Source organism: Cydia splendana, chromosome 6, assembly GCF_910591565.1.
Source record: "Cydia splendana chromosome 6, ilCydSple1.2, whole genome shotgun sequence".
Taxonomy (NCBI): Eukaryota; Metazoa; Arthropoda; class Insecta; order Lepidoptera; family Tortricidae; genus Cydia; species Cydia splendana.
Genome location: NC_085965.1, coordinates 24,208,892 through 24,227,830, shown reverse-complemented (window position 1 = coordinate 24,227,830; position 18,939 = coordinate 24,208,892). Strand labels below are relative to the sequence as shown.

Below are 18,939 nucleotides of genomic sequence, written 5' to 3'. Positions count from 1 at the left end.
GAGAGTATCCGCCAGATGGAGGCGATGATTAATGGAGTGTATCCGCTAGATAGCGGCGATGATTACTGATTATTTTTATTAAGTCGTTGCTCGATGGACTATTTTTGACTAGAGAAATGAGGATTGTTTAATGACTTTGAACTATTTTCTGGTTTGATTGATAACAAAGTTTGATTTTAATAGTAATTTGAGTGAGACCTAAATTGTGGGTCAGGAATGACCGAGCGATGAGATACTGTGCTGAGTATTTTGTTACAGAATCAAATGCATACACCCACACACGAGGACGTGTGTAGCGCAGGACGGCCGTGTCGGACCCTGACACCAGAAAGACGTATTGCAGCGTTATAGTTCATTATTTTAGACGCCTGTATAAAATCGATTAGCAATGTTGAGCTACGTATTATTTGGTTGTAACAAAATAAATAAAGTTACGTAGAGAGTAACGCCATCTATTGGCGTGTTGTTGAACTGAGATGACAGGTAGAAGGCTTTGGAACGTCGAGAGGTTTCTCTCGAGTGAGCGTAGGCACGAGTTGGCGTTTTTGTCGGTATGTTGGTAGACTGGTCGAGCAGGTTTGCCAACTTGAGTGAGGCGGGAGCGGACAGGCTCCGCCGCTGGTGTTTCTTCTTGATCGGACCGCGCTAGAGATCGGACGTACTCGTTAGCCAACCTCGTGCCTAACTCGCTACGTTCCTGAAGGCTTATACCTAAAGGATTATTCTGATAGCTTATAGAATCCCGCGTTCTTTAACCATTTAGCTAAGTGTTTTATTTCAAGTGTTATTTTGATTTCTTATGTTTCATTAGAAGCTTACTTTTGTGAAATAAAGAAATGATGTGTTATGTGTTGTTTTAACTTGTTTTGAAAAGATTTGTCCTTCTGAGTTTGTTGCCGGTCCCATATAGGGCTAAATCTTCTCAGGTCAGATATGTAGGGTTGAAGCCGGCCTAGTTTGACTTGAATAAAGATTTAAACGGTTTCTTTTTAATTTCATATTGCTCCCTTGAGTTAAAAATAGCAATTAGTTCTTTTAAACATTTAGTACTGAAATATAGTAGGCACTAGTATGGTTAACGAGTCCTAAGGTTTATTTCATGCACTGGTAGCATGGTAGCATACTGGTTTAGCTGTGAAGTAATACATTATCGTACTACCCCACGCGCCCACCGCCTTTTAGGACCATCGGTATTCGACATGTATATACGTAGTTGTATCGTATAGGTAGAATTTTCAGCGCAGTTTTGTGGTTTCTGTTGATGTCTGGACCCTCATTTGACGGTAAAACGGGAAAGAGACATGACTAGTTACAACGTAAGTACTCTTATTCCTTAAAAAGGGAGCCTTAAGGCTCTCTGAAATATGTTGAGTAGGTGGCTAAATATTGGTACTTGAGTTAAACTGTCAGGTCAATTCAAACGTACACTGACATCAGAATGATATTTGAATCAATCGTTATTTAGTTAACGTGTATTTCGCTCATACTTCCGGACAGATGTAGTCCATAATTAATTGTTTTCCATCGTATTTTCTCGGAAACGTTCGTATTTGTCATGCTACTTCAGTCAACCTCAGTACTTTTTGTAACAAGACTGACTGACCCGTTCGTACGTTTCCGTGAAAATACGATGAAAAACAATTATGCACTACGCCCGATAACTAAATAACATGATAACACAACCCAATTTAGTGATTTCTCACTACATTTTCACCCCCTAAATACTAGCCTCAATCTAGTTTACCAACCGCTCCCGGCTTGATATATTACCCGTTTTAACTTCTGAAACATTAGACAAGTTCCAGGATAGATGGACCCTACTTGATCAAATTATTCGCGTCTTGGCTTCGCTTCAACTGGACCGCGAAGCAAATTCTTTTCGTGCCTTTATTCGGTTCAACGATGTGGTTATCTCCGTTGGTAATGAACACAGACATAATGTATGTATCTGTAAGTGGATCACGCAAGTGCACTGTCTCTTGCCAACTGCCGTTATCAAAAATAGTTACCAGACTTGTGGTTCGAATTCAATATGACTCGCAATATCATCATTTAGTGTATATTATACGTTTTTTAAGCACATTATTATTCTTAAGAGCCTTAGAGCTAATGGACCCATTTTTAATTTGTTGTCTAATTTTATTAATATAATATTTGGTATATACATCTTGTGGGCCAAGGTCGCCACAGAGTGGCAGCCCAGCTCAAAACAAGGATTTGGCAGACCACGTCGGCGATGGCGAGACGAGTTAGATTGCTTTTTCAAGGAATGGCCAGAGACTGCAAAAACGGGAACTGCAGTCGGGAAGACTGGAAAAAGTGGGGGGAAGCCTTTGCCCAGCAGTGGAACATTATAGGGTACGAATAATAATAAATAATAATAAAATTGGTATGTATGTAGATAGAGTGTCCTATTCTGTGCAATATTAAACGCAATTTCACCGTAGGTATGTCCTAAAAAAACTTCTTGTGTAAGTATTACGAAAACGTATGGTATTTACGTAACTGAATGTAGTAAATTACATACTTAAAATTTTTTCGGGACAACTTCGAATTTATTCCGCTCAGGATGAGTAGCTCTTTAAACATGACAATTTTTATCAAAATCTAACTCGGCATTCGAATCGAACTCGGCAACAAAAAAAATCGCAGCCATTTTTCAATCTAAGTCAATTTGTGAAATTTTATCAGACATCGTAAATTTTATAACATTTTTGGTGCAGCGGAGTGGTGTTAACGGAATTGGTTTAGATAATTCCAACTGAAATGGTAATAAATTAAGGTTAATATTAACGTAATTAAAGGAAATTAATTATTAGGGTTGAAATTGTTTATACCAATTCCGTTAACACCACTCCGCTGCACCGAAAATGATATAAAATTTACGATGTCTGTTTAAAACAATAATCTTAGTACCTATTATTAATATTATGTACCTATTTATAAGGGAACTTATCTTCTCATCTTACCGCTGTCTCAGAGTTAGAGCGTTACTGAATACCAGCCATAAAGACACTAGGTAGTTTTTACGACTATAAACATCTGTAAATGTAACGCGTAAAAGTTTATCTAAGTACGAAGAGGGAAAACTCAGCATGAAACCTACAAGTTTTGTAAAGAAATGGTACGTAAATATTATGTAGGTATATTCTATTCTAAACATTATATCTTTATAAATAACATCGAAGCTAGCCCAAAGCCTCTTGTGAGTGGTTGTGGATTCATGAATTTTAGATAATAATATCTTAGTAGGTAACTTTTACGGTAAATATTTCAACTAAATATGTAATTAAATAGTTTGTTATTCTGCGAAAAGTGCTCTTATATCATTTTAGTTAATCATATTTAAAAGCATCAAAAATAAACGTCACATCCCTAAAAAAAAGTTTTCAGACGAGTAATTATCTAACCAGCCAAAAGCATTATTTTTATCTCAAAAAACAACCTCCATTTTTCTATCTCTGTCGCAAAATTAATCTTTACGCTGCGTACGCTTTAGATTGTGGGTTTGCCCTCTTGATTTTTTAACCGAGCGAGTACGCAGCGTGAGCGAAGCGTCTTTGTTTTAGTTTGGTCAAAACGACTTTGGTATTTATTGTTTATCAGTCCCGCTATTCTCCTCTACAGGAGAACTAAATTAAAAATGTTTATTATGTAGAATCATTTCATAGCACTTCAAACCTACGCCTCATGTCAATTTGCGGTTGTGGTACCACGTACCACGTTGTACAGTCAAAGTGTTTAAATTATGTGTGCTTAAAACTTACTCAAAAATATGTCCCATGGTTCTTAATTCCCTAACATAAGAGATATGGGACATATTTTTGAGTATGATGTGTGCACCCTTATTTTTACACTTGACTGTACAGGCAAAAACCATAATAATGTCGTTGTTTCAAGTGGTTTATTTCTCAAAGTCAAATGCTAGCTTTGGTATAATTACACTGCTTCAATTGTTGGTCGTTTGCCGCATCAAGCATTGTCGGTTGCCTGGCAACCCCATGCTTTCGGCGACTGCACCGTTCACCTAACGGTACCCACTAATTGGCAATTTCACCCTAATATGAAATTCTTACATTTGCTTAAATTAATTACAATAAATATCTGTCTAGCGCACTGAGCTCCAACAATGCAGAGACTACAGAAGTACAGAACGCTGGGGTAACATATCGGTTGTTACGTACGAGAAAGGTAGCCTTACCACGAGTTTGACACTGACATATTCGCTAAACGTCTGCGTAGCTTACTTTCTGTAAGTATATCTCGCTTGCACTATAATGTCAGGACGAGCAGTTATATCTTTGACACTATCAGTGACTCGTTATTAAAATCAGGATTCGCCTGTGAGACTACAGTACGCTGGGATCACATATCGATTGTTACGATTACGTACGAGAAAAGGACGATCGGAAAGGAGGAAGAGGAGGGTCCCGAGTAATGGGTGTTCTCTTTGTACATGTAAATAAATAAATTAATTAATTATAGGATATTTTTACACAAATTGACTAAGCCTAAGCCCTACGGTAAGCTCAAGAAGGCTTTATACATATATTATTTAATAATTTTTCTACGTCTTTCTATGATATATATCGCCGTCTAGTTCCCACAACACAATCCTTATGAAGCTTACTGTAGAATAGGGGCCCGATTCTGATTTTGAAATAGACATCTATTAGACATCACCAAGATATGATAACGATATGTTTAAGATCTAACCTGTCAAATTTGACATTTGCGCGATTCTGGAGATAGTTACTGTTGAACGATTTCCACAGGATATGACTTAGACATCCAATTCACATCTAATAGATATCTTACTCTATCTAACGTAAAAGTGACATTGGTTGCCCGAATTGCGCTGCAAAAGAGAACTAGTTAATATCTAAACTATAACGTATCTAGAATGGATCTAGTACGTGTCGTCTCTTGTGAATATCTTGAAGTTCGAATACGGCAGTAGGTCGATTTGTGAAAGACTGTCCCATAATTTATTTATTTTATTTTGATATAATCATCGCAAAGAAGCTACCAGTGTGACCTGATCCTTATAACTTTTATCGTATTGTCTGTAGCCCGCAGACGTTGCAACTATTGCGGGTTCAATTCTGTCTGTCTGTCTGTCAAAACTTGCTCGACTTGCTAACATTATATTGCTCAGATTAGTTTTCAAGCTTACTTATACTTTGATCTCTTGCCTGTGAAGAGTTTCTGATCTACGGAATAACTTGGAAATATTAGCTTTTTGCTGTTTATGTTTCTTTGCCTGCGGCGAGTGAGCAGAAATTGTCTAAAATGATAATTATTATGGTTTTCTGTTGATATACGAGAGTGCAAACTCAATTTAAATTGTAAAATATGTTATGTACATACCTATATTATATAGGTATTATAAGCCGATTATTATTTTGTTATAGTTTTATTTTTGTTAGATTTTAATAAAAATTTGCAAGGGCTCAGATTATTCTGGGCGGAATAAATTAATATGAAATCAAAACATGTCTCGAAAAAAAATACCTTATTTTTCGTCGAGTTCCGAAAATACAATACGTCGTACAGATTAGAAACTCTACCACCAAACTTTATCATGATCTGATGAAACAAAAAATGGATAACAATATAAAACTCAGCACTTATATTAATGGAAAAAGCATTGCAGGCCGCTCGACAATCCCAAAAGTCGGCGCAGACCCAAATGTTTAGTAAATTTAAATGCCAAGCGAAATTCACTAGGACTCGTTTCCAAGACGTATCATATCCATGTCGATATCGGTGGCCAATCGTAATATACGCCAGATCTTGACATTCCAAGGTGAAACGTGAAATTCATTGTCTCGTACCCTGAGTCGACAGAGGCCCGTTACGCGGGGCTCCTATTTCTGGACAGTTTGGCCTTCGGGCATCTGAAGCAACCTAATCAACCCATCCTACCTATATCTATTGGTTGATTGTGACTACCGTCAAAACATTACACAGGACTTTACTCTCGGGCGGATATTACGATCGGCCGCCGACATCCATAACAAATCAAGATTAAATTTCAGAATTTCGTGTGGAACACAATTCCAACATGTTTCAAAGTAGGCCGGAGGCACTTTCAAGTATTTCTTGTAGGTACATATTTTGTTTTGACTTTGCCTTTCAGAGTGAGGCGAAAACATGTTTGACGGAATTGGGAGCGCAATTACTTTTATGTTGGTTTTAGATTCGACGCGAAAACTTCCAGCAGTTTTATTTCAGTTTTCAAGAAACCTGTTTGACGAATATGATTGCTTGTAATAGAGATTTTAAAACCAAGTTTTCGTTTTAAAGAGTTTAGCAGTTTCGAAAACTTGAGCGCATTTTCTTTAATTTGAAAATATTTGTCCTGCCGAGTTTGTTGCCGGTCCCATATTGGGATACCCTCCCCCAATTGAGGGGGGATTTAAATCTTCTCGAGGCAGAGGTGTAGGGTCGGAGCCGGTGTAGCTTTATTTGACGTTCATAAGCGCATTGTAATATGATATGCCTACTTGAAAAATAAACTATCATTATCTTTATCATAATCAAGTAATGCAATTTATTGACGAAAGTTTTTAGAGTCGGACCAAGCTTACTCTGCATACGAGCAGTTGTTAGTCACGGTATATTACGAGTAGCAACAAACCGACGGACATGGTGCACCGCGTGCGTGACGTGTGCGTGCATGGATCTTACCCATACGCATAGCCGGTGTGCTCTGACCTTAAAGGTTCGTAGAAAAAACCTAAAAAGAACGTTTAACCTAGAAAGTAAAATGCCCTAGAGTAGAAACGTATCACCTTCAGCACACTTCATACAATAACAATGTCCCACTTTGTAACATGGCAAACCCGTTTTCGTTTTTTCGCCCGTCTTTTGTTTTTTCTTCATAATTTTTTCCTTTGGAAATGTTGCATAAAGCACAATTGTAATTATTATTTTAATGCGACTCTATGGTTATAATTAGTGATAAAAGTTAATACTAGGGCTGCCACTAATGCAGGTAAAGTTTGTATAATTGTATATATAACATTAAGTTTAGGTTTATGTTGAAATTAAACCTAATCCAATGCTTATTTGTACGCAATGTACGTCACTGGTTCTTGTAACGGAATAAGGCTTGGGTTAGGTTTCGACCAGAAATCTAAGAACGTACGATTGTTGCAGCCTTTTCTTCTACCTTTAAATTGAAGAGCTACCTATTACTGTTGCTGCTTATTATTTGGATGTTTGCTGCTGAAGCTTTGCTCTGCGTGAAGCTTGCTGAGCCTACGTCATCGGATGCGGTAGCACCCGCGGCCAGAATTGATAGATCGGTTCGACAAAGATCGGGATTCAAGAACGTTAAGGCCAGTGACGATATTTTATTGGTTTAGGTTCAAGTACTGACGGAAATTAGTTTATTTTATTGTACATATTTTCATATTATATTGTTTACTATAAAAAACCTAGTTTTCATTTACCGCTTTAGTTAGCCGGCTACAACTTTCATGAGAAATGAAAATAATATTTCTGCAGAACACATTCCTACAGTAATCGGAATAAGCTACAGAAAAACATTTTATAAGACACCTTAAGGGCGATGTTTGAAGTAGCTCTTACATAAACTTGAATACAAGTCTTGCTTTTTACCGAGTTTTAAAATTGTTCCTGTAGTTTATAAAAATCCTCCTTATTTCTTAAGTTCACGAATTTCCTTGCGACAAAGGCATTAAAAAAGCTGTCACTTTGTTTTAAATGTTAAAAAACCGGCCAAGTGCGAGTAGGAACCGCGCACGAAGGGTTCCGTACCATTACGCAAAAAACGGCAAAAAAATCACGTTTGTTGTATGGGAGTCCCACTTAAATATTTATTTTATACTGTTTCTAGTATTTGTTGTTATACCGGCAACAGAAATACATCATTTGTGAACATGTCAACTGTCTAGCTATCACGATTCATGAGATACAGCCTGGTGACAGACAGACAGACGGATAGACGAACAGTGGAGTCTTAGTAATAGAGTCCCGTTTTTACCCTTTGGGTACAGAACCCTAAAAATGGAATTAGTTTATTACAGTCAAAAAATATACCTACTGTCAGTATCGACCCAGCTTTAAACTTTATTATCCACAATTTTATCACATATTTTCCCGCCCCGACACCTTTGTCGCGTCGACAGGATCAAAGCAATTATCGGCGTAACGATATTCCTCTTCGTGTAATTGTATTACCCATGAGTTTTAATCCGTAACCGGAATGAGGAAGGAAATTCGTGTTCGCAATTTGAATTTTATGTGGAGTTATTTTTTTGTTTACTGTGTACTGTCAAGTGTAAAAATATGGGTGCATATAAATAACTTCTCAAAAATATGTCCCATAGTTCTTAATTCGCTGACATTAAGAGCTATGGGACATATTTTGAAGTATGATGTGTGCACCCATATTTTTACACTTGACACTTGTTATTTGGGCAATATTTTGTCAGACATTGACAAAATTTGGTAGGTTTGAAGAGCTCCTCATTCTGGTCGGAATAAACACGATATCCTAGTTTGGGACTAAAAATGTATGTACATTTTCGTTGAGTTCCTTACGAAAATTCCATAGGTTTTCGTAACTCAGTGGTCAATTTTGTAGGACATTGAAATAAAAAATTGAAAAATTAGAAAAAAATTACGGTGAAATTGCGCTTATGTTGAATGCTATCTATCCACCAAACTTTATCAAAATCTAAGAAAAACCAAAAACCAAGAACAAAAGGAAATATAGTCTATACAGAAGATTTTTTTTAAGTTTGCACTGTTAAAGGAAAAATAGGATACGGGAAATCAATCAAAATAAACTTCAACATTTTCAACTACCTGACAAGACCAAATAACAGTTAACAAAAATATAATTACAATAGCATTGCTTATTTTCTCTCTATATTTAACTAGATTTTGTTATAACATGGTGTCATCCCTATTTTTCCAAGCCTTCCCCATTAAATTGGTATTTTAAGAAGTTGTCTTCAGCTGACTAACATAATTTATATTGACAGTTTTTAATATCCAACATTTTGAGTAAGCGTGGGCTGTATGATTAAATTTAAACCCACCTCAAATGTTAACAGGAAGTCGGCTTAAAAAGAAAAGTAAATTATGTCAACAAAACAGGCAGCAAATAGCTACTGCGTGTAGGCGTTTTGAAGAAATATGAGGAAGCAAGTATATTGTAAATAATAAATGAAAATAATTCCGTACAAACTCATTTTATTTCGTATATTAGAACTTTTTTTAACCATAACAGAAAAAGTAAGGGCAAATCGCCTAGCCATGGTACGGGCATGTGATGCGGAGGGATGAAAGTCATGTGACGAGAAAGGTATTACGAATGAATGTGGAGGGAAGTACGAGGAAAGGAAAACCGAGGAAAAGGTGGATGGACTGTGTGAGAGATGATATGAAACGAACGCAAGTGAATGATGAAATGACGGGCGATAGAGAGGTGTGGAAGAGAAAGACATGCTGCGCCGACCCCAAGTGAATGGGACAAGGGCAAGAGAATGATGATATTAGAACTTTTTTTCGGCGTTTAAAGCCGACGATTATTTTTCTGGTCATATTTTTAACAATTTGTTACAGAAAACGAAACTCTTATACCTGCAAATCTTCATAAACTCGCGCTTGTACGAGATAACGGTAGACAATTTCATGGAATGCTCCTCTTGTACAAATACATACATACATCACTCTGCCGTATTCGAACTTCAAGATATTCACAAGAGACGACACGTACTAGATCCATTCTAGATACGTTATAGTTTAGATATCAACTAGTTCTCTTTTGCAGCGCAATTCGGGCAACCAATGTCACTTTTACGTTAGATAGAGTAAGATATCTATTAGATGTGAATTGGATCTCTAAGTCATATCCTGAGGAAATCGTTCAAGAGTAACTCCAGAATCGCGCAAATGTCATATTTGACAGGTTAGATCTTAAACATATCGTTATCGTATCTTGGTGATGTTTAAAAGATATCTAATAGATGTCTATTTCAAAATCCGACCGGGCCCACTGGCTCAGGGACCCAAAGAGGATCTCGCCGTCTGACACAAGAGAGTGTACAAGTAAGTATTCATTATAATTCAAGTGAATTTAATAGACAAGGCCATTATAAAACCTGAAATAAAGTTAGGCAAAGCTCACCCTGAAGTGGCAATGGGCAGGCCACATTGCACGCAGAGAAGATAGCCGATGGGGTCGAAAAGTGCTCGAGTGGAGACCACGGACTAGCAAGCGCAGCGTAGGACGTCCACCCACAAGATGGACAGACGATCTTGTTAAGGTCGCCGGAACACGCTGGATGCGGGTCGCTTCCAACCGGCACGTATGGAGGTCCAAGGGGGAGGCCTATGTTCAGCAGTGGACGTCTTATGGCTGAGATGATGATGATGATGATGAAAGCTCACCCCAGTTTTCATCTGTCACAAATTAACCTATGCATTTTTATTTTTCGATTGGCGTTTAACGATCAACGACTGTTACCGTCCTGGCTACGGCCCCTGGTCGGTCTACGTGGTTTTATATCAACTTATCACCAATCAGCTTTATTATTGACAACTATTTTTTAGAAAAAACCGACACTAAAGAAATTACCCTTGAATGTCTGACCACTTCGCAAATATTACAGGCCGCGTAGCCAACATGCCAATCGCTTACGCTCCGTTCGAAACGCAACTGTCACTGTCGCACTAATATCGGTTTCGTTTCACGTTTCTTCAAACAAAAATGTCACTTTTGACACTGACAACATATCTAATCCATATCGTATCTAGCCGTAATATTTGACGTATTTTAAAGTTCGAATCGGGCAGTATGGCAGAGTGATAGAGAGGCACAAAGCGTTTCGTTGTCGTAGCGATAGCGATTGTCAACTTGGCTAGGCCGGCAGATCAAAAATAGAAATCAGGTCGTATTTTGGGATAGACTTAATACGTAGGCACTTACGTTGTAGTTTGTAGTACCGACTTACGAAGTATCTGCCAACAGTTTTTGTTCAAAGTCTACATAAATATTTACAAAAACGAAGTACTTATTACCGAACAACTAGATACTCAACCTTTTCACATTTACTACTTCATTGGCCTTACATTGACTTAAACAGTAAAACTATTTTGACACCTTGAAAACGTTCTAAGGTAGATCACAAAATAGTTTGTTTAATGGTATCTTTCTAAGATACCAGCAGGCGTATTATGGATGGTTTTATCCACGTGGAAAAAATAACTGTCACTTTTTAACACCGCTGGATAGACAGTGACGAACACCGTTTAATCACGATGTCACGTAGACAAGAACATCATATCCGTACAGCAGTCCAACAAGAAAAAATCGACAATTACAGCATCAACATCCAAATTGTTCAAACGAGTGTCGTTTACCGTTAAATTGTAAAAAAAAAACTTCAGTTCCATCAACCGGTTTCAATCGGACTGAAGTAACAAGTGTTTTCTAGTGACATAAGACGTTGTTAAACATTAGACACGGAAGTTCACGGCAATTGAATTAGATTCTTTTTGCGGAGTTTGTAATTGGGGAGAGCGTCGTAATGTGAGTTGCTGATTGTTTTAAGGAAATGCGCCTTTTATTTGGCACTTGTGCCGGCAGGATTTAGAAGAAAACGTTTTTAGGAGTTTTTCATGCGACTTTTAACGGTCGGTATTTTGGAAGATACAGGTTTGTTGTATTTAAAGTCAATGTGGAGAATTTATTGGAGGGAATACGGACATAGGGCAAGAACTTTCGTATCTATACGTCGCTCAGACGTAAATTTTCTAAAACAAAGAGCTAGATCTTTTGCTCTACCGATCTTCTGTAAGTGTACTTACGCAAGAGGTAAGAACGACGAAAGAATATAAGACGGTCATCCCTTATAGACGGTATTTCCCACATTGACGTTACCGCTTTTACCCTTTTTTTTTGATTCGATTCTAATTCATTCATTTGTTATGGTTGTGATCTGGTTTTGATACGATCTTGACGATCGTATTGGTGATTGGCGTGACTCTCACGCACGACTTTCACATCATTACGCATGCACCAATGAGCGATCTTCAAGACTGTAAGATAATTACAAGTTAAGAACAAAACCGTAACAATATTATAAATCAGAATCGGGTTCAAATATTAAGTCCAGTGCGACAGATCAACTGCCGTATTCGAACTTCAAGATATTCACAAGAGACGACACGTACTAGATCCATTCTAGTTACGTTATAGTTTAGATATCAACTAGTTCTCTTTTGCAGCGCAATTCGGGCAACCAATGTCACTTTTACGTTAGATAGAGTAAGATATCTATTAGATGTGAATTGGATCTCTAAGTCATATCCTGTGGAAATCGTTCAAGTGTATCTCCGGAATCGCGCAAATGTCAAATTTGACAGGTTAGATCATAAACATATCGTTATCGTATCTTGGTGATGTCTAAAAGATATCTAATAGATGTCTATTTTAAAATCCGAATCGGGCCCCAAGTTAGAACTCACTCGAGTTTAGATATAATTTGAAACTGATAATACTAGATCTAGGTTTAGTTTAGAGGTTCTCATATTAACTGGTAACTAGAATTCCTACTAGGGTATAAAATCATTGATTGGCACTAAATCTAACTCAATCTCACTTAATCTCGTAATTTTGGTTAGGTAGGCATCGTAACCCATTAAGGAAACTTTTTCAACTGTTATAGAAATAATAAACAACATTTTGTATTTTGTATTGATTGTCCACTTTGTTAAATTATGTATGATTCATGTTCAATCTATTTTAAAATAGTGTGTGTTTGCAGCGATCAAATAAACTGTCCACATAATGTTTGTCACGTTATTGCAATAATAAATGGACACTTACAACTGAACAAGGTAAAGTTACCCAGCCAAACTTCACTCGCAAAACTTGAAGAGAGCCATCAAAGATTAACAGTTGGCAGCAAGTTGGTCGGCGTTGATCAAATTTGAAACTAGCGCCGGGTCCATTATCCGTGCTTGTTACTCAAAGAGCTCTGCATAAGTTTATATACCGGGTGTGTCCTGTCATACGAGCAAAACATTAAACTGTAGGCTCTACTCCTCAAACTGACCAACAGGCCTATTCGGATTTCGAGATAATCACAAGATCTTGAGACGATTTAGAGATCGACTAGAACTACATTAGATATCGACTAGATGTGACTTGGATATCTAAGTCATAACGTGTCGGAATCGAGGACCTCCAGAATCGCGGAAACGTCAAATTTGACATATCTATCTTTAAATTATCCGTATCGTAACTTGTTGAAGTCTAGTAGAAATCTAATTCATTTTCCGAATCGAGCCGCAACATTCGTTCATCTACTATAGCGATATTATTATAGGATAATTGTACACAGATCGACCTAGTCGCACAGTAAGCTGAATAAGCCCTTTTCTAAATAAGTGATGTGAAAAAAACTTACAAGCCTCAATTGATTAATTCCTTTATTACAACTTTAGTTCATTAGCCACGAAAATTATTTATTAGTATTTAAGATTTTTATTATATACATACTTAGTAGTGTGTGTATCTATAGGCCTTAGTTGCCAGAAAATAAATGATTTAATTGTTTGTTTGCTTGATTGATTGATTGATTAGGCAAAACGACAACGATTAATAGCTATCTGAGACTTAATACGCAATTAAGCATACAAAAATTAAAGAAGTGGTACTTTTTCGGCGTTTAATGTGCGGTAATATTATAATACGTTGCCTCTATAGATTTACCGTAGATCAGATGCTGTACATGGCGGAAAATTGATAAGTCGAAATAGGTATAAAATTGAAGAAATTTGAACTTAAAATAAAATTACATGATGTTCAAATTTCTTCAATTTTATATCTCTAGTTATCAACTTCTTCCCGCCGCCGAGATATGGGCATTACACGAGTAGGTGCTTTGGGGAGGGGCGCGCAGATTAAGATTAAGTAGGTTTATCTCTATTCTGTTTTAGAAATATTATAATATTTTAATCTTAATTTAATAGGGATGATCTCGTACCAATACATAAATACGAGTAAGTTATACTGATATCAATATCAGATTAAAATCTAGCCAATACCTAAATCTGACGTCGCCTCTGGCTTCGTTCATTACCTATATTGAAATTAAGAAAAAACACCAATATTTTAATGCCTTAATTATATAATATAATATAATAAATATACTAAATGCTTATTAATGTTCACAAATTAGCGATTGTCAAGTAGTCATTCATTTGCTTTTTATCTTAAAATTGATTCCTAATTAAAACGTTTTACCTTTTTCAATTATTTATTTTTATGCGTTATATTTCTATTTTAATTTCAGTTATAAGATCTGTTCCAATCTGAAAAAAAAATCCAACCTTAATTCTAAACGCGTACAAATCACTACCCCATTTCCGGTCCATTTCATCTTACCACCATAAATATTTTCCTTTTTTTGATGCAAAATATTCTCAGTATAATTTCAATTAAAACATTTTTATAGTACTAGTCCAACCATCGAAAAAAAAATCTCAAGCCTTAATTCTAAACGCTTACAAATCACTGTCCCTTTTACATCACTAATCTTACCACCAAAAAATCCTTTTTTTTCACTGTTTAAACCTTAAAACTTGAACCTTTTTTTAAACTCACCAACGAATAGTCCGAACACGAGAATGACCGTCATATTGCTCACATCACTCGCGGGCGTGCGGTGCGCGCAGCCTCCCAGCCGCGACTGCGGGGGGGCCGTAATTAGATGCCAGTGTCTCCCGGACTGCTACTCTTCTAGAATTTTGCATTATCTGGGGAATATAGACAATAACATGTATAGACAGCATCAAAAGTATAAGACCAAAACGCGCGTCAAAAGTTATACATACAAAACAGAAACCCTAGTGTAAATTTGATTCGATAGCGTGACGGCCGCGTTTGCATTAAGTCTCATTTTGTATTGGATTTTGAACAGCGCGCAAAGCGGGACGTTTTGGAAACTCAAAAAATTTAAATAGTTATCCACAATTTGAACAGAACTACGATGTAGCGAACTTTAGGTGCTACGCCGTAGCGCTGCTACGAAAGAGCTACGCTTAGCGACTACGCGCGATATAGTGTAGTAAATAAAGGTAGTGGACCCCGCAGTAATTCCTCAGCCAGAAAAAACTTTACAGTATGATAGAGTATCAATAAATAAAAAGTATTCTATAAATTTCCAAAGAATAATAATAATAGAATTAAAGTAAATACCTAAAGTCTTAAATCGTTAATAACTTTTTACGGAAAAATGCTCCGTTCAAACTTTCTTCACCGGACATATTCATGTAACGTATTGCAACAATATATGAAATATCAAAAAAATAACCCAGCAGAAATCCCAGTATTAATAAAATATAATTTTTTGGCGTGTCTTGGACCGGAAAATTGCTCAGTCTAATTTTTTCACTGGAAAGCCATTTTATTGCCGTTTTATACCTACAAAATGAAAATCTAAAAATTTTCCACTCTCAGTTTTTAATAGTTCTATAATACATACATTTGGGTACGCATTTTTTTTGGATTTTTTTACCCACTGCGCCAAATTATATTCAAAGATCATATAAGAAGAAAAACATGACAGAGCAATTTTCCGTAGAAAAAGAGCGGCAAAAAAAGGAATTATCATAAAAAAATATTCTCATGTTTGACAAAACTTTTAGATTTTTTTCTAGTATCACATACTGATACAAATAACTTATTTTGTAAAATAATTTTGGACTGAGCAATTACTCGGTTCAATATATAATCAGATTTGTGTTTTTACCTAACTTAGGAGTGTTTTTTTTTTGGATATTTATATGTTAGTCTCGGCTCATGCTATACAATAACCTAGCAAAATTTCATCGACTGAGAAATTAATGCATGGGTCTAGATACAACCACTTGCTTCATTTACTACACTAATAGGGACGCGTAACCTATCGTATGCACGAATTAATACAACATACACGGCTCGATTCGGAAAATGAATTAGATTTCTACGAGACTTCAACAAGTTACGATACGGATAATTTAAAGATATTTGTAAGATAAATATGTCAAATTTGACGTTTCCGCGATTCTGGAGGTCCTCTTGAACGATTTCGACAAGTTATGACTTAGATATCCAAGTCACATCTAGTCGATATCTAATGTAGATCTAGTTGATCTCTAAATCGTCTCAAGATCTTGTGATTATCTCGAAATCCGAATAGGCCTGAATGTGGATAACAGGCGTATTTGCATTTTAGTTATTCGATCTGTTTCCGATATGATACTCATCTGTCAGTGTCAAGTGAAGTTTTTGGTTGAAGAAATGTCACTTTTGACACTTACAGATCAGTATCATATCGGAACACGAATACGCCTGTTAAGTACTAATTGGATTTAGAAAATGATAAGGAAATTAAAATATTTATTTGATGTCAAATGACACCCTTAAGTTTTGACATGATAAAGAAATAACAACTGGTGTCAAAGGGCATTTTAACCACTGTTAAGCCACACACCAGTGTACACCAGTGTACACCAGTGTACACCAGTGTACACCAGTGTACATCAGTGTACACCAGTGTCCCATAACTGGACCAAATGACGTACCTTAGATTCTAGTTAGATTACGTAATATATAGTTTATTTGTTGACATTTTATATTCATTATTTTATTTTATATTGTTCTGTACCTATTTATATTATTTGCTATTGTGTCATTCAAGTACTTGTATTGTGTATTGTGTGATTTGTCTCAGTGTTTTATGGGCTAAAAGCCTGAAATTAATGATATTTTTTTTTTTAAGTAAACCTCATGGATGACGATCAATCCTGTATCCCTACCATGAGTTGACACGTCTTGACGTTTACGTTAGCGACTTCGTAAACTCGATCGATCCTATCTTTAGCATATTTTTGACGTATTATCTTAAGGCGTCTATAGTCTATTATTTTATTCGGTAGACTAAAATGACATTTCATAGTATGAAATGACATTTTATGTTCATATTACGAAATGTCATTTTAGTCTACCGAATAAAAATATACTTTACTGATTACCACTCCACCGGACGATATCGGCCTGCCAGTTGAAAGTAAAATTTGACAGCTCCCAACAACTGACAGGCTGATATCGTCCGGCGAACTGGTAATATATGGGCCCCTTCAAAGTTCGAATCAGGCCGCAATAATACGCGTTTCTCTTATTGAGTTCCTTTTCTTTACAATTACACATCAAAACATACCTAACGTGCTGTCTAGCCCCACAAAAGTATCAAAGCTACCGTCCCTGTCTATTTTTGCTCTATTTCATTTATTCCCTTTAGAAATATCTATAACTTGACAGCTGCTTCGTAAGCTGAGCGTTAGAGCCGGCGCACTCGGGCGATTTTTAGTCGCGAGGACAAATGAAAAGCTTTTAAGTAATTATATTGATTGTTAAGTAGTACGGCTACCGCCAGTTTGGCAATGACATACAGCTCAATTCGGGAAATCAATTAGAGACTCACTAGATATGAATAAACTAGTGGCTCTGTGAGCAGTAGACCTCGCGAGCAGAGCTTAAAACTGAATAAATGTATGGTTCCGTTGTTTAGAAGAATTTAGAGAATCTAATTTGACCATAAAAACTTAACTATCAATTGCTTACAAAATTACATTACATTACATACGAAACAATATTTGGCTAACAGGCCAATTCAAACTTACACTGATATCAGAAAGACATCTAACTGATGTCATTTAGTTATCGTGCATTTCACTCGTTCTTGTCCGTACATGTATTGGCGCAAGCGAGACGCACGATGACTACTAAATAATATGATAAAAATATCATCCCGATGTCAGTGTACGGTCGATGCCCCTTAAGTATCCACGTCGCCATACTAATTGTATAGAGTTAGACCAAGAAAAGTCTGCAGAGATTTTGACAGCACACGCAGTGCCAATGTTATTTGTGCCAGTGTCAAAATCTCTGCAGACTTTTCTTGGTCTACCTCTACTTATGTTAGGAAACCAACATTACCTTTGAATTAGCCTGTAAACTGCAACTAAGAAGCTTCGTGCGCGAGTGTGGCCCATAATTTCCGAAATCATTTTTTCTTCGAGGCAATTACTCCGTTCTCATATTTTGCGTTGCCCATAATTTCCCGAAATCATTCATTCTCCGTAGCAATTACTCCGTTCCCATATTTTCCCAATGGTTTTTTTCCGCAATCGCCTATTTTTAATATTTTTAAATTAATCTTTTCCTTATAATTTTCGTTCTTTTAAATATCTAGGATAATATTTTCTTGTTACTGTATGTTAATAGTGTAGTAATTGTATTTGTTACTTGTAGGTATTTCACATACAACAAATATTAAAAACACTAAAAATAAAACATAATCTAAAAAAATACAAGTAAAAAACCAAACGGCATCAGCCAATAACTCTAACCTACCTATCTCTGGGAGCAGATTCGTTTTTAGGGTCATCAAAAAAAAATAACCCTAACCTACCTATCTCTGGGAGCAGTTTCGTTTTTAGGGTCATCAAAAAAAATAACCCTAACCTACCTATCTCTGGGAGCAGTTTCGTTTTTAGGGTCATCAAAAAAAAACCCTAACCTACCTATTTAAAAAAAACCTGGTTATTTTTACCACTAGCATTAAAAAAAAGAGAAAATATGGAGATAGAGAATATTTAGTTAGTGAAAAAAAAAACCTACTGGTTATTTTAACTACTGGGATTAAAAATAAAAGGGAATAAATTGAAAAAGGGAAAATTTAGTTTATGAAAATATGTCCACGAAAAATAAAATAAAGCGAAGAAATTCCACTGGGAAAAAATGAGAACGGAGTAATTGCCTCGAAGAAAAAATGATTTGCGGAAATTATGGGCCATTTTAGCGAGGCAATTCAAATTAAAAGGCTCTAGGATAATGTTAGTTAGACT

The 18,939-nt window shown here is 36.3% G+C and overlaps 1 protein-coding gene across 1 annotated transcript in view; it reads right to left on the bottom strand.

Annotated features, from left to right (window-relative positions):
• LOC134791744 (uncharacterized) overlaps positions 1 to 14,742 on the bottom strand; it is a 63,661-nt gene extending 48,919 nt beyond the window's left edge. Inside the window, exon 1 of the mRNA XM_063762885.1 lies at positions 14,654 to 14,742. Coding sequence (XP_063618955.1) covers positions 14,654 to 14,687 — 34 coding nt within the window. The 5' untranslated portion in view covers positions 14,688 to 14,742. The remainder of the gene's footprint in view (positions 1 to 14,653) is intronic.
• Between the last annotated feature and the right edge of the window lie 4,197 nt (positions 14,743 to 18,939).